The sequence below is a fragment of the Melanerpes formicivorus genome, unplaced genomic scaffold, assembly GCF_026170545.1.
Source record: "Melanerpes formicivorus ecotype bairdi unplaced genomic scaffold, bMelFor1.0.p_v2 SCAF_63, whole genome shotgun sequence".
NCBI lineage: Eukaryota > Metazoa > Chordata > Aves > Piciformes > Picidae > Melanerpes > Melanerpes formicivorus.
In genome coordinates this window covers 114,042-137,156 of record NW_027142415.1, presented here as the reverse complement: position 1 = coordinate 137,156, position 23,115 = coordinate 114,042, and the positions used below count along the sequence as shown (strand labels likewise).

Sequence of the window (23,115 nt, the reverse complement as noted above, 5' to 3'; positions counted from 1 at the left end):
CCCTTTGTTTTCCTTAAAGTAAAAGGATGAGATGACAAAAGCCATTCTAATATCTCCTTAATTAAAATTCAGTGCTTTAAGCATCTTCCCAAATTGAACTTCTTATATCTTTCCATTTTGGTTAGTTCTTCCCCATTGGTGTTGGCCAGCTGCTCATGGCCATGATGCAGACATTTATGGAAGCAGAATAAGATTTTGTTGCATCCTTGCACCCTTTATACCAGCTCTTTCTGGTCCCAGCACAGAAATGATGAAGAGTGGAAGGTTTGCAGTCGTATGCTTACCTATCAAAAAGTCATTAGCCATTGGAATGTGCTGCCCAGGGAGGCGGTGGAGTCACCATCCCTGGAGGTGTTCACGAGGGGATTGGACATGGCACTTGGTGCCATGGTTTAGTCATGAGGTCTGTGGTGACAGGTGGGGCTTGATGATCTTTGAGTTCTCTTCCAACCTTGGCGATACTGTGATTCTGTGGTACAACTCTTCATAAGCTTGGGAGGAGAACCAAACTCACCATATTCTTTAGCAGCTGATTCCAGCATGTTTACATTTGTGGTGCTCTGAAAATTCTCTCCAGCATTAAAACTTTGGAAAAATACCCCCCAAACATTAAAAAAATGTCACATTCATAAGCATGTATGGTTGCTCCATAAATTCACTTAAATAAAGGGATAGAGGAGTGTGGAATTTTCTGTAAGTCATGGCAAGACCTAGAGGCGACAAGGCCACTGTGTGAATTTAGTCTATATATGCTTGAACGCTGCATGCAGAGCAGTCAAATTTCTATTGCTAATCATTTCAGGTTTGCCTGTAGCCTTGAAGATTATTAACAAAATACATCTGGGCCTGTTTAATCAATATTTTGACAGAGATCAGAAAGTCCACCTAGGTCTGTGTTGTCTGTGCTGGCAGAAGATAATAGTAGGTAATTGCTTGTTCTTGGCAAGTGATGCAGCACATCATTTTCTCTCTGTGCTGAAATGTCTGTGAATTTTTTTTCAGGGAGAAAGGCTTTTTTGAACTTTTGCTTGTCAAGCAAGAGACTGAAGTAAGAATGAATGCAAGAAACTTTTCTTCCTTGTCCTCATTTAGATTACAGTTTTTCTTGGAGAAATCTCTTTGCCCATCCAATATGACAGAGGTAGTAGTGATAATAAGCTGGATCAATAAGTGAATGAAAGGGCAGAAAGGATGTGCAGTAACTCCAGCCTGAGGAAAACCAAAATTAGATGATACTTATAACAAAGGGAATTTCTACATATCCTTGGCTGTCAGAGTATTCAAGCAGAACTGTGAATGAATGAGATTTCTTTACCATGTTGCTTTCCTGAGAGCGTAGTTTATGGGTACAAACTCTATGCTAAAAATGAAGGCTTGTAGTATATTATATTTTGCTAACATATTCATATGATATTTATATTATATAATACAGCTAACTTATGCCAAAAGTCAAGCACTTACTATTTACACATGATGTCTTGAAAAGGCTCTTTTGCTTTCTGCCTTTGGCTGGGATGAAAATGACTTGGGTGAAATCAGTAACAATCTGCGTGAATAGAGGAAAGGGAAACAAAGTAAATCCATGGCTTGGATTCTGCCTGCTGCAGCATTACCATCCAAATTTGTGCAGCATAACATTAAGTGCATCCAAGAAATGCACATTTGCACTGTGATACTGTGATACTATGAAGGCTGTTCTGGAGAGACTGAGGAAACAAGGCCCTTCATTTTTTATGTTTACCAATGAACCATCTTCTTATGGCTGTGGAACAATTGTCTAGCAAACCATAGTCACACAGTGAACTTCTACTTCATGAGGAAATAGATATGCTACCAGAAAAGCATTGTTTTATTTAATACCTGAGCAAAAGAAGATAAATTAGCGGCTGTAAGAACATTTGGTACTTTTCTGCTCTCTGCTTCATAGGTAGAAGTCAAAACCACAAGCCAGACATTTTTCATTCCTAAGGAAGTTTGAGTGAGGTTGTTTCTGCCACCTCCCATGGAATGCTCTTCTCTCTGGGTTTAGACACATCATATTCAGAAAAAGGAAAGCAAAATACACAACTGGAGATAGTGTCACATAATTTAACTTGCATGTCCAGCAAGGGGATGATCAGAAAGAGCAATTCAACTAGTATCAAAATCTGAATTAGGAGATATAAATTTCCTTGGCAAGGGGTTTGACCTCTGTGCTCTTTCTGTGCCTGTTATTCAGCACTATAAACAGGAGCCATAGAAACTCATTCACCTGCCCTTATTTTATTACCGCCACTTGTTTTAGCTAAACAAGAAAATGACAAAGTACAAACTGTTATGGGCAACAAATACAGCCCAGCTGTGCAGTCAGTTTTAATGAAGCAAAAATAAAACCATCTCTCACTGTTGGAATGACATGAATCCTTTTTTGCCAAAGGAAAGGTAGAATGGGCTGTGAGCTGCCATCCTGACGGACCTGTGGGCTGTTTATGGAGAGCCAACTTCGATCCATATGTTCATGCCAACATACTGACACAAGACTGCTGTGCTGAGTATTCCTAGTAGATTAGGTCAAAGAAGATCACAGCAATTACTTTAAACTTTTGCCAGTTTCAGAAACAGTCCTTATTTCAGAGAAATTTCCTATGTAGGTATTTCCCAGCTGGTGGAAACCAAGCCCCAGAACTAATCAATGAAACCTCACCAGTCAATTCCACAATGAGCTTTTTAAACTACCCTTTTGAAAGCAGAAGTGACTTGTAGGTTATTTTTGTCAATCTCCATAATTCCTTCACCTTCTGTGACCTAACTTGGCTTTAACTATTTCATAGACCGACTGAGTATGAGTTACTATAGATGAATAAGAAAGCATTCCCTATGCTGACCTCTTTCAGACTGCAAACCTAGGCTTATGGGGTTTCTTTGGTTCATATGGGTCGTTTTTCAAAGTAGTATTTAGAGCCACAATGTCTAGAGGCTCTTTTCAAAGTAAAACCTTAGATTCCAGATTCTCTTTGTCTGCTGGGCAGGTGTCATGGGGTGATAAAGCAACTGCTAGAGTTTAGTCCGAGGTATGGGGTGAATACAGACAGAAAGGAATTGGAAATGCTGCATGAGGTGACTCTGAAAAGCAGGGAACAGCCCTTTCCAGACCAGACCTATCTGCCTCATCTGCCTGAATGCACCCAAGTCAGCCTGGGCTGCAGAACTCAAGGACTTTACTCTCACAGATTTGCCCATCAGTTCATTTTGCTTCCTACCAATAATGCAGAACTAAGCCCAGAATGTTTCCTGTTATTACCTTACAGATATTACCCACTAACATGAAGCTGTAGGAGATGCCTCATGCAAACATTATGATAATGATGTAGCCTTCCAGTCCTCTAGTTCAGACAACACAAAATGTACCTGTGTATATCCTCAGCCATTGACAGGGATGAATCTGTCTATTTTTTACCCATATTATTAACTGATTATTTTTCTTTTCCTTTGGCTGTTCCAGCATGACAGTTGAGTAGCTTGGTGAGATAATTATTAGTTTTCTGAATACCTGGAAGAAAAGGGAAAATGAGATCTTGCTCTTATTACAGAACTAAAATGCTTGGAAAATCACCCAGCAACTTATTTTGATGCTGAGAGACCTTTTTCTTTTTGGACATGGTGTTGTGATCTCTTATGAAAGAAACAGTCTGTATGTATCTTGGACTGATAATATACACACTGATACAGAGTCAATGTGCTCCAGCTTTACATCTGGAAGTCACAGAATCACCGAATCACCAAGGTTGGAAGAGATCTCAAAGATCACCAAGTCCAACCTGTCACCACAGACCTCATGACTAAACCGTGTCACAGGTGTCTCTAGTGTGTCATCCTTCCCATTTGTCACCTTGTAAAGGTTACCCTGAAAACTGGGGGATGACTTGATTAAGAAATTTGTCCCTATGTGAAAGAACTGTTCTGTGTCTTTGGCCTGAGGGTCACCTGGGGGTGCCAGGTTGTAGAGTTTTTTTCAGAGTTCCTCTGAGGACAGAGTGACCTGGATGTTCCTCACTGGAAGCTGACCTGAGAGAGGGCATCAGTCTTCTCAGACAGCTGGCAATAGGCTGAGGACATATATGCCCAAGTGAATGTCCAAGAGAGAGCTCTGCACAAAAAGGATGGAGAGATCTGCTCTGCCACCAGTGTCCTGTGCAGGCAAGGGGTGTGTGTGTTCTTTCTGAGGGTTTCTGTATCACTTCTATACTGAAGTGAATTTCTCTATGAGAAAAGAAAATGTCTCAGGAATGATTTTCTCAGGAAAGTCAGCTGAGTGCTTCTGAAAGCTGTAATGGTTCAAGTGAATGTATGACTGAACATTTTCCTGTCCTTTTGGAGTTTTTCCTAATGATAAATCAATTGCTGTTATTAGTGTTCTCTGTACCATGTTAGCATTAAGGATACCTCAAGGTTTCAACTTTGTTCCTCAGTCACTATGAATAGCAGAGTTATTGCTACTTTTAGACTGTATTATGGCAGTATATCAGAGCCTTTGTTCATGTCTGTGTTAACAAATGCATAGAGCTACTGCTAGCATCGATGCAAGATTTTACAGTGCTATTTGGAAGACTATGCAGCAGAAATAGGGCCTGAGGAACATATTTGATTTTGTTTCTTCTAAAAAGGAGGTGATTATATAGCTATATTTCACACCCACATCTCCCAGAACAATGCCCATTAAAGCCAATGGTAGCCATTCACTGACTCCAAAGACAAGTTTTAGAGCAAGCTTCAAGTACAGTGAGATACTTACTCAGGTACAAACCTACCACTGGGAATAAACTTTGAGTTTAGTATCTTAAATTAGAGAAACATCAAGGGCTTAAGGTAGCTAAAACACTCCATAAAAAGTAATATGATATCACTTTTATCTAACATTTATTTTCACACATAGAAGAACTTCAGAGTGGTTTAAATAATACAGCATGCAAATGACCAGTGTTGTGGAGAATGAATACAAATGTTGAAATTAACTACACAGAAGTGAAGTGGGGACTCACAGGATGAAATTTATCTATGGGAAATTTCTGCAAATGAGCTCTATCAGATTGTGATTTGGTTGCTGGTTTATTATCTTTTGTTCTTACTGTGCAGTGAAACTAGCACTGGGAGAACTGCGCTCATTTGCAGCGCTCATGCACTTGGCCTTGTAATACTATCCCTGCAGGAGAAATAATCACTTCCCAGCCACTGCAGAGTGCTAGAGTAGCCAAAGATGCAATGGTTTGCCATCCTGAAGCAGACTCAGAGCAAATTAATTTCCATGTTTGCAGCAGAGTCAACTGCTATTATCAACTACTGAAAAATTAATGTAGTGTTATGCATAATCCCTGACAAGAGAATTGCACAACAGAACAGTTATGGCCTACTGAAGTACTTACTGAAAAGGTTTATACACAACATGCCATGGATTTTTCAGACCAATGTCCAAGTAATCCTCATGTTTACATTTACCAGGCAGTAAATCTGTAAGAGGAAATGCCTCCTTCTGTGGTGGGTTTTGCCACACCTACTCACTGTTGAACATTACCTTATCCAAACAATCCCACACAGTCACTTACTGTAAAAGTCCTTAAAGCCCTGACAAGCCCTTTCTTTAGCTTATTATTTCTAACAAAAACAATGGAGAAGCACAAAACAAAGGTATTTCTGAGGCCAAACCAAAGGGCTCAGAGTCCTTCTTGACACATCTGCCCTTTTCTCAGGAGCTAATATCTCCTGCAGTTTCTTCAGCTGGGTTCCCCTGGTGATTTGTTAGTGCAGCTTGGGGCTCTGCTGGGTCTCAGGTACACACAAGGTCAGTCTGCAATGTAGTTGGGTGCTTCATGTTTGGTATGCTTACATTGCAGTTGTTGGGATTGTGTGTAGTAAGCTCCTGCTCAGTGGTAGATTTCAGTAAGCAGCAAAAATAAAACCATGTTGGGTTTTTTTTAAAGGCACTAAGCACTATCAGTGTGGTGAATCTGGTCCTTGAGCTTTTTGTTCTGGCAATAACTTGATATTTCCCAGCTTGATAAACAGTATTAAAGGTTTTGCTAGTAGTTCATTGGAATGTGCTGCCCAGGGAGGTGGTGGAGTGACCATCACTGGAGGTGTTTAGGAGGAGACTGGATGGGGTGCTTGGTGCCATGGTTTAGTTGATTAGATGGTGTTGGATGATAGGTTGGACGTGATGATCTCAAAGGTCTCTTCCAACCTGGTCTATTCTATTCTATTCTATTCTATTCTATTCTATTCTATTCTATTCTATTCTATTCTATTCTATTCTATTCTATTCTGCTCTGCTCTGCTCTGCTCTGCTCTGCTCTACTCTACTCTACTCTACTTTACTCTACTCTACTCTACTCTACTCCACTCCACTCCACTCCACTCCACTCTATTCTATCTTCCAAACCTCTGTATTTCACAGAGTCTGAAGAAAAATCATATTGTTGTTCACAAAATATGGGAAAAACAGTGGAATTTACAGTGTTTTGGTCCAGACAGACTGTCACACGCAGGCAAAATTCTACATGCAGGCATAGCATAAACCGATGCTTCCACGATGTAAAAATGAGGTTTCAGTTTTCCACAGCTATTCACATGTTCTGTTTTCCCTCGTGGAAAGAAAGTCAGACTTCACTTTAATTGTGTCAAGACACAGAAGCTCCAGGTCCCATACAAAATGCAGGTGGATGGGCTTCATTTCAGTTGGTGTTAAGTTACTCAACAACGAGGAGCTGAGCAATTTGTGTGACTCAGACCTTTACGTACGGAGCAAATTCAGTGTGCTTGCGAAAGGCTGAGCGTGCTGCCCTACGTGGCCGTCCCTGAGAACCTGAATTTCTAGTTTCACTTGGAGGAATCTAGTTTCTGATTATGGTAAATAAGTAATCAGAACTGAGCTGTGAGATACAAGAACTTTTGAAATGACCTTTTCTTTTAATTTCAAGTATTGTCCAAATCAGGAGCTTTCTGCAGCGTGTTCAGGTTTTAGCTGAGTTCCTTACACAAACACAGAACACTCTTCTTACCTAAAGAGGCTTTGTCTAACTGACTTGCTGCTGATAGTACCATGGTAAGGTTAAAACTGGTACATTTATTGACTTCTGGTCAATAAATATGTGATGAAAATGAGTGTTAAAGTATTCTCTTGTCAAAGAAAAATGCAATCATAAAATCACAGAAGGTTGGGGGTTGGAAGGGACCTCCAGAGATCATTGAGTCCAAGCCCTGTGCCAAAGCAGGGCAGGTCACAGAGGAACACAACCAGGTGGGTTTGAAAGTCTCCAATTAAAGACACTCCACAAACTCTCTGGGAAGCCTGCTCAAGAGCTCTGTCACCCTCACCATAAAGAAGTGTCTCCTTGTATTGAGGTGGAACCTCCTGTGTTCCAGTTTGTACCCATTGTGCCTTGTCCTGTCATTGGGCTCCACTGAAAAGAGCCTGGCACCTTCAACTTGACACCCACCCCTCAGATATTTATAGACATTGATAAGATCCCTTCTCAGTCTTCTCTTCTCCATACTCAACAGCCCCATGTCTCTCAGTCTTTCTTCACAGGAGAGGTGTTCAAGTCCCACAGTCATCCCTGTAGCTCTCCATTGGACTCTCTCCAGCAGATCCCTGTCTCTCTTGAACTGGGGAGCCCAAAACTGGGCATGGTTTTCCAGTAGAGGGGGAGGAGAACCTCCCTAGACCTGCTAGCACACTTTTCTTAATGCATCCCAGATTACCATTGGCTCTCTTGGCCACAAGGGCACATTGCTGTCCCGTGGAGAACTTGCTGTCCACTAGGACTCCATGGTCTTTGTCCATGAAGCTGCTGTCCAGCAGGATGACCCTTAGTCTGTACTGGTGGCTGATGTATGTAAGGACTCTGCACTCAACCTGATTGAACTTCATGAGGTTTGCCTTTGCTCAGGTCTCCAGCCTATCCAGATCTCATGGCATGGCAGCACAGCCTTCCAGTGTGTCAGCCACTCCCCCAGTTTCATATTGTCATGAGTGGCATGATGAACTAAGCCAGGGAAAGATCTGTGGAGAGCAGTCTTGGCAGTGAGAGTTACTCTGTGAAACTGGTTCCTGAGATATTCTGTGAAATAGTTTCCCCAAGCAGGACTGAAATTGCTGCCAAAGACATGTGTCCTGCAGGAGCAGGATTAGCTGGAACTGGCATTTCCTGAGCAGGTGCAGTAGTTCAGGCAGCAGCAGGTTATAGCCCCTGGGCAATAAAGTTGGTCCTCAGTTTTGTCTTGTCTTTGTTTACTCTTCCTCATTGCTTCTTAGCTCTGACTTTCTCTCTTCTCTCCTTGCATCCTCTTGATAATATTCTGCCATCTTCTCTGTTTTGAATTTTTCCTGTCCTGTCCTGTTTTCTCCCTCCCTTCTGCAGCATCCTATGCATTCTTTTACTGTTAGCTTTAAATTCCTCCCTCTTAAGGTTTTGTCCTTGTCCCATGTGTCCTTTGGTATCTAATAATAAAGGACAACGAGAGAAAGCACTAAAAAGAATCCCAGTCAAGCCTGTAGAAGGAATTAAACAGGAAGAGTTCTGCTTCCAAAGGATCTGAAGCCCAATCTTATGTTTTCCAGCTTGACAGGGTGCTTGGTTACATGGGTTAGTTGATTAGGTGGTGTTGGATGATAGGTTGGACACGATGATCTTGAAGGTCTCTTCCAACCTGGTCTATTCTATTCTATTCTATTCTATTCTATTCTATTCTATTCTATTCTATTCTATTCTATTCTATTCTATTCTATTCTATTCTATTCTATAACCTGCAAGCCCTGGAGTAATACTGGAGCTTTCAGTATGTGGATTTTTGTGCCCTATTGGGAAAGCTTGTGCTATTGAAAGTGCTCATGAAAAAGCATCTTTTGCAAGTTTTCATCTACATGGTTTAGCCTGACTGCAGATTTTTCTGGTTTGTTGTTGGGTTTTTTCCCCATGCTGTCACTGCGTTCGCTGCAGACTATAAAGGGAAAATTGAGGCAGTCAGTGCTCGTCTCCCACGCTCTCCTTCATGCTCACAGTTCATCATTTGCAGAGCACATCTGTTTCTTAACTATGTTATATCTGGGAGGCTTTCATCTTTGCAGTGATATTTCCTAATTTCTTGAAATGTCAGCTCTTGGAGCAATGATATTACTTCATTAGTCTTACAGTTAAGGCAGCCTAATATTTTCTACCAGAAGAGTTTGTTTATAATTTTTTTCCAGGCTTTTCCTCATTGGATGCAAATCCTTCAGGTCGATACCAGGCTCAGGCTGCTCTTTGCCTCCTTGAAAGCAAAAAACTCTGGCTCAGAACAATACAAGAAATCCTTTGTGCATGTGCATCGGAGGAAGGGCTTGATCTTTGGTAGGGGGGATTGCTGCATTAAAATTTTGCTTCAAGCTAACCAAGCCTTTGAAAATAAACTTACACTTCATATGTGGTAACAGAACATATTCATTAGAATTTGACAGCTTCACTCCATAGTTTTGAGGTTTTGGGAAAACCCAGCAAGTGCTTGCAGCCTTCCTCTCAATGCAGAGCGGACGTGCTGGTGGTGCCTTTGGTAAACTTCTGCCCCTGCTTCTGCACTACTGTTTACCCACGGTAGACTGCAAGCCTGGCATGGATCAAAAGCTGGCTCAGCATCCCTCTTTATCCTTTATGACAGCAGGGAATAGTGGCACACACAGGCCTGTTCAGGTTTGCATGTGCTGAGTAAGGGCAGTGGTCACAGGATGGTCATATGATGTATGTCATTGAATAAGACCCTGGGGGATCTCTGTCTCTTTAGCTTTCCATGCATCGCTCCTTGTCTTCCATGCCACAGAAGTTGGACAGCTATTGCTCTCCAAATAAGCTGCTAGATACTGCACAATGTTAAATTCCCTGTAAGGTAGGTAGGCAGGCATTCCAAAGTGGACATCCAAAATGAGTGTGAAATGCTTATACTAACATCTCATTGTCTTAGCTTCTTTTTGTGATGTTTCTCCGCTGTAAAAAGTGTTTTACAAGCAGAAGTGGCACAAAAAGAAATTAATGGATGTTCATAAAACACTTGGATGCTATAGTCATGAACAGTATAATAGAGGCTGCCAGGAAATTAGCCATTCATGTAATTTTATAACTTGTGTTGAGAGCAGAGGCTAAACAATGTGCAGTAAATAAACTCTATCTACACAATGACAAAAAAATAGAGGATAACTATTCAGTCAGCAGCATTCATATTAATGCAGTTGGAAGCACTGGATATGGCCATGTAATTAAAGATGGTATCATACTGGATTTGCCTGAAAATGGCTGAGCTGGTGCCATAAAAACAATGTTATTGTGACCATCTCCTAACCTGAGTTCTTGACTTTGCAGTTGCACCTTTCTGTGTCTGTAGATGGCATTTAAATGTGAAATTTATATACTATTGAAGCTTGTCTTTATTTAACTATTACACAAGCTTTCTGCCTTGCAGAAGGAACTGGGATATATTTGGTTTCAATATATTTCATTGTCTTCAAGCAAGACTTTTGCTCTCATTGCAGTAATTGTCTGCTCTTCTCAGATCAAACCCTTTTTTTTTTCTTCTCATAGCCTAGTACAAGAGACACAGTTAACACACTTCACTCAATCTTCTGGGGGGCCACCTCCGCTCTTTGCCATCTCCCTTTGTCATCTCCCAGCTGCTGGGAGTTAGTGGTCTCACGAGATTTACCCTAGCACAAGAGATTAAAGCCCAGCTGCAAACACTTACGAGACATGCAAAGTGAGATGCCCTCATGCTGATCCAGAACAGGGTCCTGCTGCCCATTTTACCATCTTCAACTATTTATTACAAATTTATTGTGACTGATTTCTGCTGTTATGCCTCCATGCTCTTTGAATGACCTTACTATGTAGTCCTTCTCAGCATTTTTTCTTCCCTTTCCTCCTCCATCCTTCCCACTGTAATGGCCATGGTTTCTGTACGTGGCTATACTCTCTCTTCTGCTTTCCATCTTAAAAGTTCCTGTTGTATTTTCCTGCTATAAGAAAAAAATTCCTTAAGCAGAGGTAACTGTTTTTGGTTTAGCCAATTTTATGTAGCAAAGCACAGGGAGGCCAAAAGCAGGGCCAGGTAAATGGGGACTTGACAGTGAGACACAGACAAGCAGAATGTTGCACCCTGAAGGAGAGGACATCTGAGCAAAGGCTGTGATGGAGTCAGGTAAAATCATTCTGTTGAACTCATGACTCCATTTTAATTCAGGCTGGGCTGAATGAAGAGACAGGAATGAGCACAGGTGACATAATGTCTGTTTCTTAGAAAAAATGTCCTTCAAGTGTAACCAGCAGCATTCAGCTTGATGAAGATACATCCTTTCTTTTACTGGAAGATCTCAGCAGGGATACATTACAATCAGGGAGTATCCCATGACAAAGCCTGTCATGAAGATGATCCTATGATTAAAAGTCTGCTGGTGGAATTGATGGGCAACAGGGATGGAATTTCTATGCACTGAATAACCACAATGAAATTCATTGCTGTGCTAGTATTTCACAGTATTTCACAGCATAACTAAGGTTGGAAGAGACCTCAAAGATCATCGAGTCAAAACCTATCAACACAGACCTCATGACTAGACATTGGCACCAAGTGCCACGTCCAATCTCCTCTTGAACACCTCCAGGGATGGTGACTCCACCACCTCCCTGGGTAGCACATTCCAATGACGAACAACTCGCTCGGTGAAGAACTTTCTCCTCACCTAGAGTCTAAACCTCCCCTGGTGCAGCTTGAGACTGTGTCCCCGTGTTCTGGTGCTGGTTGCATGGGAGAAGAAACCAACCCCTTCCTGGCTACAACCACCCTTCAGGTAGTTGTAGAGGGCAATGAGGTCACCCCTGAGCCTCCTCTTCTTCTGGGCATCACCTGCACCAGGAAAGGAATGTGTTTGTTAAAGACCTACATGATGGTCACCTTTTCTATTCCCAAAACCCTCCTATATATGATGGCCAGACATGACCTGGAAGTAGCCTGGAATTATTATTGGAGGGGTTTCTGAGTGCTGTGAATGATGGTGGAAACCAGAACCTTTGAGGAAGCTGTCAGAAACAATCCCCCGAAAGCAGCTCAGGCATCCTACACTGAAAAGAGAGTTGTGTGTTGGACACTACTGGCCAAGAAAGCATGTTGCTGGGTCTTGCAGATAAAGAGAGCACTATTGCTGTGGTAACCAGGCAGCTCTGGATGGAAACTGAAATTGATGCTCAAATCTGAATGTACTGATTTGTGCCATGCCTGGTGATGTACTGATCCTGCATTGACAATCGTGACCCAGAGTGATCTGGCTGTGAGCTGAAGTTCAGGGTTGAACTGTGTATGCATTGTCAACTCAGCCATCTCCTGAGCTGTGCACTGAAGTCTCAGTGCTGGTTAAGTAACTTGCACAATGGATAGTGCTTGATATTTTAGTTGTGTTTTCCCAAGTGCTCTGTTTCAAACCCTTCATCCATCTCTGAGCTATAAAACACAAACAGATTTAGTAAAGGCTGGATGTTGTTTTGGTCTGACCTTCCTATCCTGCAGAACAGTATCTCATGGAGAGCAATTACTTTGATTCATTTTGACTCTTCAGAGTACTTTCCCCTCCATGATACACACTTTTGGATGAAGTAAAATATTAAGCCTTTTGAAGCATAAGTTCAATTGCTAGGAGTTGAAATAAGCCTTTCATGCGTTGTAAAAGGAATCTAAACTGCCATTTGTAGTGACAACAGTACTTTAAATTCAGATGTGCTGCATTTAAAATTAAACTTATCTGCTTGGAGGTTAAGGGGTTATTTTTTTTTTCACAGCCACCATTGCTTTTGGTGCTGCATGATTATTATTACAAACCCAATGACTTTGAACTAAGAATCCCACATTCAAGTGCCATTGAAAGTCATTTTCATGATATTTTTCTGCAACCTTTTAATATCATCAAGTCAGGCAAATGAGGGAACATACAATGTGTCCAATTTTTCCTCTCCATTACACTTACCTTCTCAAATACTGTTGCTCTAATTATCTCTACTGTCAGGATCTTTTTAACCACTAAGTTTATCTGAAGTCAGAAGCTAGGTGTTGGCATGTCCTCCATATAACCTTTAGTGGTAAATTCATATTGATTTATTAGATTACATTTACAAATAAACATATAATTTGAAATATTTTGAAGTCAAAGGAAGAGAGACCTGTGCCTAAATAGAATTTGCATTTAGGTATTTTATTCCAGAATACTAGAGTATATTGTAGACCAGATATTACACACACAAGTTTAACACTCTCTTAAACTTGTGTTTCCCAAATAAACCATCAGCTTCTTTTTGTCACCTACATTATATTACAGAATCACAGCATCACCAAGGTTGGAAGAGACCTCAAAGATCATTGAGTCCAACCTGTCACCACAGACCTCATGACTAAACCATGGCACCAAGCGCCAAATCCAATCCCCTCTTGAACACCTCCAGGGATGATGACTCCATCACCTCCCTGGGCAGCACATTCCAATAGCCAACGACTCAGTGAAGAACTTTCTCCTCACCTCAAGCCTAAACTTCCCCTGTTGCAGCTTGAGACTGTGTCCTCTTGTTCTTGAGACTGTGTCCTCTTGTTCTTGTTACTGTGTCCTCTTGTTCTTGTTACTGTGTCCTCTTGTTCTTGTTACTGCTCACCTTACCAGCTTTAGCAGTTTAGCCTCTTCCCTGGGAGTGTTCAGAGCCAGAGTGGATGAAGCCTTGAGCAGCTGAGTCTAGTTGAGAGGTGTCCTTGCTCGTGGCAGGGAGGTTGATGTAGATGATCTCTGAGGTCTCTTCCAACCTAAGCATCTGATGATTCTATCATTCTGTGTTCATACCCACTCTTATGAGAATCAGTCACTTTGGACATTACTAAGTGATATCTTCTAGTTCAAGGAGAAAAATATCAGTTCAAGGTTTTTCTTTCAGATCCTGTAGTTTGTTAGCTCTCAAGTGTTATTCTCAGAGCAGAAGTGTTCAGACATTTCAGAACGCTTCCAATTCATTTTGTAGGGCAGGTAAGTTTTCTTTGGGACTTGAGTAGAGCCAAACTTGTACTCTGTCCTCTCCTTCCTTTGACAAGAACCTCAGTCAAGGATTTGAACACTTATTGATTACTTGGTTTTCTGCAGTTTAATTAATGAATGTAATTAATTAGTTGTATTAGTGAACACATTTAACTAATTAAAATTGTTACTAACGCATTCTGGCTTTCTAATGAGATTCCTTTCCTTGCCAGATATGCATCAAGGCTGTTTTTATCCAAATCATCTTCAAGTCAGAGGACAGGACTGCAGTCTGGAATCTCCAGTTTCATTTTCCTTTGTTACCAAAGCACATTCAGCGTGGGCTAGCGCCGTCTGTATTCCCCTTACTTTATTTCCTCCTTATTAATGCAAACCCATTTTTCATTCCTCATGCTTGCTCAGCCAAGGTGTCACCCAATGTTCTCATTTACGTCCTCCATTCCCCTTGGTGATTACAAGCCTCACAAACACTGCAGTAGTTTGCTGATGAACTCCTTCTGTACATTTCACTAGTAGTTGACAAACTGAGTAATTAGCTGAACAGGCAGCTTGCGTGTGCTGTGAGTACCCTGATTTATCTTAAAAGTTTGCATATTAGGTTTATCTCTGATTAATTTAGAAGGAGTTATCCTATCAGTATGTGGCACGGTTCTGATACACATTTATCACCATTGCCTTCAAATAAAGGGTGGACCTAATCTTGGAAAGAGCGCCGAGTGTTTGTTGGGTGGAAGCTGAATGCCACCCCAGTTGAAAATGCTGACTCATCTCAGTCTTCTTTCCATTTAATTTACACTCAGCATTAAGCAGCAAAAGAGTACCTGCAGAGGAGCAAACTAAGACTTGAACTACAGGGCTTAGTGAGAGAGGAAAAAAGGTGTTAAGAAGGCATAAAGAGGGGTAGATTTTCACAGAACATGGATGCTGAGATGTTTGCAGTGGCTTAAGGGTTTTGTCTAACAGCAGCAGAGCTGAAGAACTGCCAGAAATTCATTTGAATATTGATGTGGCAGTGGAATGGGGAAGGCTGCAGGGTGGTTTACGTGTTGGAACTCGAGAGCCCTTCTACAGTTTTAGGCACCTTTTTGGCTTTTAAGATGTCAGGGTGTTGGCACAGACCTGCACCTCCACATATTTCTAGTGGCATCAACAGCCTTGGCATCAATTGCTGCCACCACAGCCTTGGCAGCTTCCAGGTGAATTTATTTATGTATTTATTTTTCCTGGGATAAGGCCAAACTGTCACCTCTGAATTCTCATTCCCTTGAAATCAGTTAAGACTTTCCATCAGCAGTAAAATTCAGCTTTCACTCAAAATGGGTAATAAATATTTTCCAGTAATAAATTTGTGGTGTAGTTCTTGTTTCTACACACACACACACACACACACCCCTTATGCTATTGGAATTGAATTAACATTGCACAGGTTCTCTTTTGAGCAAATGTGTTTGTACAAGCTAACTTATTTTCCTGGTGTGTTTTACTGGCTGGTAAAAATCCATGGGTTTTCTTTCTTTGTTCAGATGGTTTTTTGGCCCAATCAAGCGAGCAGATGCTGAGAGACAACTGTCATGCCCTGGAAACCAGGCAGGAGCCTTCCTAATCCGAGAGAGCGAAAGTTTAAAAGGCGAATACTCCCTTTCAGGTCTGTTCTGCTTTTTCATTCTATGCAATGTCTTTAACTTTTCTTCATCTGACTTGGACCATTTTAATATTTTGGAGGACAACAAACTGTGGGCATGAAAATCAAATTAAGTTCCTACTAATATTTCTTTCCCAGGAGATGCACAAAGAAAACTTGGCGAGAGCAATTGGAGTTTTGACTCAGATTTATTTTATAGGCTCTGTTTATTAATATGCTCAGAACAGAAATTAACTACTTCTTTTTTTTTCAATGCTTAGTGCTTCCAGGGTGCCAGCTGCCTTAAAATAGAAACTATTTTCATGATTAAACTGCAAAAAAAGCAATAGATTACAGTTGGACAATACTGTTCTGATTGGTACACACACACACACACAATATTAAACCATGTTGGCTGACAGCTGCAGCTTAAGAAAGTGAGATTTCTACTGCAGCACACTTGTAGGTTGGTATTTATTTGGGTTTAGGGGCAGGTCTTCAAAGCTGTGCTTGAGAATCGATCACAGTTTCATTGAAAAGTTATTTGTCAACATCACTAAAAAGTTTGATTTGTGATGATGATGAGTTTGGAGTTTTAAAGTCCTTTATCTGAAGACTAGCAAATAAGGGCAGTTATTTGGGAAGAATTTGGCTTCCTCACTTATTTCCATGTCATCTTTTTCACATCATAGATATTGGCCATATTAGATAGTTAGTGTAATTGCTCATCTACTGTTTGCCATGAGCATTTTCCATCAGACTTCTCATACAATGTGAGTCAAGGGTATAATTTTGACCCTGAGACAGCAGGGCTCCATAACCAAACTTCTGACTATGTAATTCCATAAGCCAGTAAAGAATCTTGACATTTGTGGCTGCACTGTAAGCTGTCACATGCGGAATTATGTCAGCAAAGCGAGAGGCACCTTGTGCCTAACCACATTCTTTCATACTGACTTGTCTTCTGCCTGGATCTTTGTGTCAGCCACCTTCTGAGTGCTACACAGAAACACTGCTTCATGAACTTTTGACACATTTAGGGTTTCTCTTTCCAAATCATCAGAAAACCTGCAGTGCCTTGTGGTAATGGGAAGACTGCTTTTTATTTCCAAGACAAAGCAATGTGTGCTGCCCATGAAGTGAAAGGGAACAGGGAAGTTTATGAAATGCTCATGGAGTGAAATGGAAATAGGGAAGTTTATGAAATAACTGTATTTACAGTTCTGGAAGAGTTCATTCCATAGTTTTTACTTTACCCTCAAGGAAGTTTGTTCTTGCCAAGAAGCACTGGTAAGAAAACTGACATTGTCAGGTTGCCCAGGGACGTGGTGGAAGCCTCATACCTGAAGGGTTTTAAGGCCAGGCTGGAGTGGGCTCTGAGCAACTTGATCTAGTGTGAGGTGTCCCTGCCCATGGCAGGGGGGCTGGAACTAGATGATCCTTGGGGTCCCTTCCAACCCTAACAATTCTGTCACTCTATACTTCTTTGATTCTATGAATTGGTCTGTTCCTGGGCTGTGACAGAATTAACCCTTGTGTGTGCATCTTTTTATCCAAAGACTTTATTATAGCTGCAGACCTTTCAAAATGCTACAATGCTTTTCCTCTTTATGCAAACTTAGCCCTGTCTTACACTGTTCAGCTTCCTTCAAGTGTTCTCTGCCAGTGAACTGATTTCATCCAAGGGCTGGGCTAGACAGATAAGAGCGTGGTGTTATGCAGGGAAAGATCAATAGGCCTGTATTATCTGCTTAATGCTGGTGCTTGAATACATGACACTGTGCTAAAAGTCAAGGAAAAATCTTGTGCTTATGCACCTAGGGTTGGAATTGCAATTGATTTTATTTTTCTCCAACTGTAGCCTTCCAGGAAAGATGAGAAAAAAAAAACATACTTACCCCCCCACATCCTTACTACTTCTCTAAGAGGAAGGTAGCAGTACCCTCTTTAAAATATGAAGTACTGCAGTGAACAATCCAAGAGGATGACAACAAAGTCAGCATTTGTGCTAAGATGAACTCATCCTTTAATGCTGCTTTTTAATTTTTCCCTTACAGACTGTAGATAGAAAATATATTCTGATTTAGTGTATTTGATTCAACTCTAAAGGCTTATGGTAGATGTTTTTCAGGTTCCTGTATAGCTTTTTCATGAGCAGGAGGTTTGATGACGACTGCTAACAGCGAGATATGAAACCATCAGTGTGGATTTCTCCCATGCTGATTTGTTTGAGGAAGGAAAGGAAAAGCAGTGCTGAAAAATATTCTCTATGTGGAGGCAAGGTTCCAGCTACAGGAGGCAGCCCTCCTTCATGAACAAGCATGGGGATATGTACATCTATGCATGTATCTATCTGTATGCATGTATCTATCTGTATGCATGTATTTATCTGTATGCATGTATCTATCCGTCATTTCAGATTGATCAAACATTCTTTTAGGCAAAGAAAGAAAATAAGCTCTGAAGCAGTTTGTAGGCAGCATCAACGATGTGTTTTACCAGTGCTGCCAGACCTTTTAGCAGCTTCCCAGTCTTGACTGTAATGTGTCCTAGACATGCTACTTCATCCTGAAGAGCTAAATATTATTTGCTGCTTACTGAGCAGGCTTGACTAAATGCAATCTGCTTGTGTTGGGCAAGCTTTTTTTTTGCATCCAAATGAACAGTATACATAATGGTCTAGACATTGTATGTCCATAATCTCATTACTTATGTCTGCTTTGGGGAGAACAAGCGCATTCTGAAGCAAATGGTGAAGTGGATTGTGCTGTGGGGAGTATTAATTGGAAGGAAGGTTGTTTAGTCCACCAGATGCTATGGAGAAGGCTGTTTTTTCTGACTCACTCCTCTTTGTTCCAGTGTTGTCTGGAGGAACAGTGGTTCAGAATGATTTCTCTTAAAAGATCTGGGATGGCTTCTTTCTCCTTGGCAGCCAATACAATGACAAGAGAGAAGTCACAACCTCATATTGGAGTATGTCCTTAATTTCTGTTTCCATCCCCAAGCTCCCATCCCTTGCAGGACCGGTTGGGTTTGTTCTATCTTATTTTGCTGTTTTGATGTCATCCCTGGGTGGATGATAGTGACTAGAAGAGCGACAACCTGGCTTCCAAAATTAAAGTCTTTCAGAAAATATTGTCATTCTCTGTCCTGCCTAACACTGAAGTGTAATAAAGCTAAAAAGGAAAAAGAAACAGAAAATGAAGAGAGGAAAAGAAGTACAAAAAGGAAGAGAGACTTTCAGCCAAGCGCCCACAAACTGATTTGATGATTTTCATGCTTGCTTTCATACTCATATGGGCAGTGTAAGAGAGACCTAATGAGGGAGACAAATGGATCACCTTAGGTAATAAAAAGCATCACTAAACTGCTACTTCTGACTTGCCTTGATGAGAAAACTCACGATTTGTAAGCTTTAGATGACAAATGACTCAATGAAAAAGAGAAAGTCATGCTCAGAAACGTGTTGTGTTTTTTTTTCCCTCATCTGTGAGTGGTTAAATGGAAAGCTCATCTGAGCAGCTAGGCCACTGAGATGTGTTGCTATCATTTTAAAGTGTCTGACATTTTAAAAATAGCTTTTCCCATTACCAAAAAAATGCACATGTTGTCGACAGATTTTTATGCTGATGACTCCAGCATCTGGTGTGTAATGTATTAAATTTTAAACATGTTGATACCATCTTAGGCATTGCCTCTTTTTAATTAAAAGCCATAATTTAGATGTGCTCAGCTTAATTGAGTGTCATTGCCAGCGCTAGCAGGAGGCTCTCTTCTTCCCCCCCTCACTGAATAATGGTATCTGAAAGGCTGATTGCATTAAATGACAATGTAAATAGTTTGTGTTTTTCTCATTTTTTTTTTCCCCTTGCTCCTAAAAAGTGTTGTGTGGTTTCCTGGGCTGCATCAGGAGAAGTGTGGCTAGCAGGTCGAGGGAGGTGATCCTCCCCCTCTACTCAGCCCTGGTGAGACCCCACCTGGAGTACTGTGTCCAGTTCTGGAGCCCCTATTACAAGAGGGATGTGGAGGTGCTGGAACGTGTCCAGAGAAGGGCCACAAGGATGATCAGAGGGCTGGAGCACCTCTCCTATGAGGACAGACTGAGGGAGTTGGGGCTGTTCAGTCTGCAGAAGAGAAGGCTCCGAGGTGACCTCATTGTGGCCTTCCAGTATCTGAAGGGGGCCTACAGGAAGGCTGGGGAAGGACTTCTCAAGATCTCAGGTAGTGACAGGACTAGGGAGACTGGAATGAAGCTGGAGGTGGGGAGATTCAGGCTAGATGTGAGGAGGAGGTTCTTCCCCATGAGAGTGGTGAGACCCTGGAATGGGTTGTCCAGGGAGGTGGTCGAGGCCCCGTCCCTGGGGGTGTTTAAGAGCAGGCTGGATGAGGCTCTGGCCAGCCTGATCTAGTGTGGGGTGTCCCTGCCCATGGCAGGGGGGTTGGAACTAGATGATCCTTGTGGTCCCTTCCAACCCTGAATGAAACTATGAAACTATGAAACTCTAGGCCAGACTAGCTTTCAGCATAGGCAAAGTAGGGAGTAGTCCAAAGCTGCACACTGATAGGAGTGGCAAAATCATGGCCATGGCAGGAGAACAGCTTTGGATCAGCCCCTGCACCCATTCCATGCTGGTGAGGATGATCTCATAAACCACCCTCCTCCCACATCCACCCTGGGTGTAGAGACCAAGCGCAGCTCCAGCTGGCACCACTTCAGTACTGGTGCTGGGGGAGGAATGCTGGCAGGAGATGCGCTGGGACACTGACAGTGCTGGTGCCTTAGTGTCTCTGTGATTTGTTTGGTGAAGCTCTTCACTCTGCTGATGCCACCATAAATTTTACTGCCTTGGGGAAACACTAGTAAATTATTTTGTTTTCATCCTTGGTGTCAAACTCTACTTCTGCACATCCCAGCCAAATGAAGATGGGAAGCAGGGAGAGGAGAACACTTCTATTAAACCAAAACCATGAAGAAATCTAATGGGGAGCTGTGATCCTTTTGGGAAGGGCAAGCTGAGGAGGCAGCCACTGCAGTCTTCAAATCCAGCAGCTAATCCAAGCTGTATGAAGCTGAAGCTACAACTTCATACAAGGCTCATTTAAGAAATTAGAGCTCACCCTTCAAACCAACTCTTGTATTAATATTAGTTCCTTCAAGTAACAATTGTAACCCTGCTAATAAGTACAGCAAGTAGTCCAACTACTATCACTTGTGATATACAACTGGCACAGGCATCCTGCTGGCCTTTCATGGCAATTCGTTTGTCCCTTTGGCACTTTCCTGTGGGCCTTGGGAAAGCCATTACATTTTCAGTCCCTTGTTACTGAATTACTCTTTCCTTTATTTTTCTTCAGCCTTGTTTCCACCTAACACATCACAAAAATACACATGCATTTTATAATGAAACCCCATGAATTATGGGTGCTGAGTTGAAATGGCATTCAGAAAGTGTAATTGTCTTGCTGCTGTGGAGCTGTATTTACAAACATTCTCATTTCTGGCCCTCAGGCAGCACTTTAAGTTTTCTCATCTCTAAAAATATCACCTGGGGCAGATAGAAAATCCCCCAATTTTTTCAACAGTTCCCATCCGCCCTCTGGTGGCCTGGGCTGACAATCACACAGTGCAGGAGAAAAGGATTTGCACATACATGCCAGCACTTCAGAGAGGAGCGATTTGCCTTTTTAAAGCTTAATTATTTAAACATCAGATCTGTTCACTGCACACAGCCCACAAGTTTGCTATATTTTTCCCACCGGCAATATGGAGCTGTGCATCCTTCTGTTGCTATAACCAAAGTGGTGGCCAAAATTCATGCAGTTGAAGTACAAAAGTACAAAGGATCTGTCAGCTGTATCTGCAGAGGATATTATTATTATTATTATTATTATTATTATTATTACTATTATTATTATTATAATAGTTATTTTAATTATTATATTATTTTAAAATGTACCAGAATTGGATTTTCTAGAATTGGAAAAATATTTCCTTTAACTTCTTTACCTGAGAGTACCTACTAGTCAACATGTCCAAATTGAACAGGTTTCCAGAATCCTGGCTACTAAAAGGTATACTCAAGGTAAATAGCAGGCAGCCTTTCCCCTGTGCCTCCCTTCTGCTTTTCTTACCTTTGTCTTCTGTAAAAGACTGAGAAGGGGACAGTAGTTGTCTCCCAAATTGATGGGTGTGGAAGGAGCCACCTGGCCTATTGGAAGGGTGTAAAGGATGATGAGGAGCAGGATATCAGCTGAATTATCTACCTTCCCTTGAGAGCTCTTTCTCTGTTCATCTGTTCATCTGTTGTTTCTCTGTTCATCTGTTGTTTCTTTAAATGCAGGGCATGATGCCCTGGGCTTTCTCCCCCTTTTTTAACCTATTCCTACTTCCCCCTCCAGTGTTTCTCCTTCTGGCCATTCCCTACACTCATTAGAATAGAATAGAATAAACCAGGTTGGAAGAGACCCTCAAGATCACCGTGTCCAACCCATCAACCAATCCAACCCACCTAAACAAATAAACCATGGCACCAAGCACCCCATCAAGTCTCCTCCTGAACACCTCCAATGATGGTGACTCCACCACCTCCCCGGGCAGCCCATTCCAATGGGCAATCACGCTCTCTGTATAGAACTTCCTCCTAACATCCAGCCTAAACTTCCCCTGGGGCAGCCTGAGACTGTGTCCTCTTGTTCTGGTACTGGCTGCCTGGGAGAAGAGACCAACATCTGCCTGTCTACAACCTCCCTTCAGGTAGTTGTAGAGAGCAATGAGGTCACCCCTGAGTCTCCTCTTGTCCAGGCTAAGCAACCCCAGCTCCCTCAGTCTCTCCTCATAGGGCTTGTGTTAGGTGATCCCATTCTCCTTTTTTGTCTTATCCTCAGTCTCACTGGCCCCTACCCTAACTGGACAGTCAGTGACTCTTCACTTTGTTCCCATACTATCACTAACAGTTGGCAAAAAAACCACTTGTCCTCACTCTCAAGTACTTGTCTCTCAATCTCGTTACAGCTTGGTAGCATTCCTTGAGCTCTGTGCATTTTCCCACCTGAAATTCCTAGGCTCAGAAAATCTCCTTCCATTGATAGATGTATCCCCTGTTCGAGCTGCAGAAAATTTATCCTGCTCTTTAACACATCTTCCCTTTTAAGCTATGCTTTATATGGCTGAGATTCTTCTTTCCCAGTAAGGTTCATTGTGGAAAGAAAATAGTTAGATATGTTAAGATATCCAAACTGTGGACTTTGGGTTTCAAAAAGACTTTTTTTTAAGCAATAGCTTTCAACTTTGAAACTGAAATAATTTAAGGTCCTCATAAATACATTGAGAAACCTTATGATGGTTTACTCATAAGCTGGTTGGGTTTGTTCTATCTTATTTTTGCTGTTTAGATTTCATCCCTGGGTGGATGATAGTGACTAGAAGAGTGTCAATCTG

The 23,115-nt window shown here is 41.7% G+C and overlaps 1 protein-coding gene across 1 annotated transcript in view; it reads left to right on the top strand.

The window, feature by feature from the left end:
* Positions 1–23,115, top strand: part of FRK (fyn related Src family tyrosine kinase) — a 51,694-nt gene that overhangs the window by 2,913 nt on the left and 25,666 nt on the right. The window contains exon 2 of the mRNA XM_068162259.1: positions 15,580–15,701. Coding sequence (XP_068018360.1) covers positions 15,580–15,701 — 122 coding nt within the window. The remainder of the gene's footprint in view (positions 1–15,579; positions 15,702–23,115) is intronic.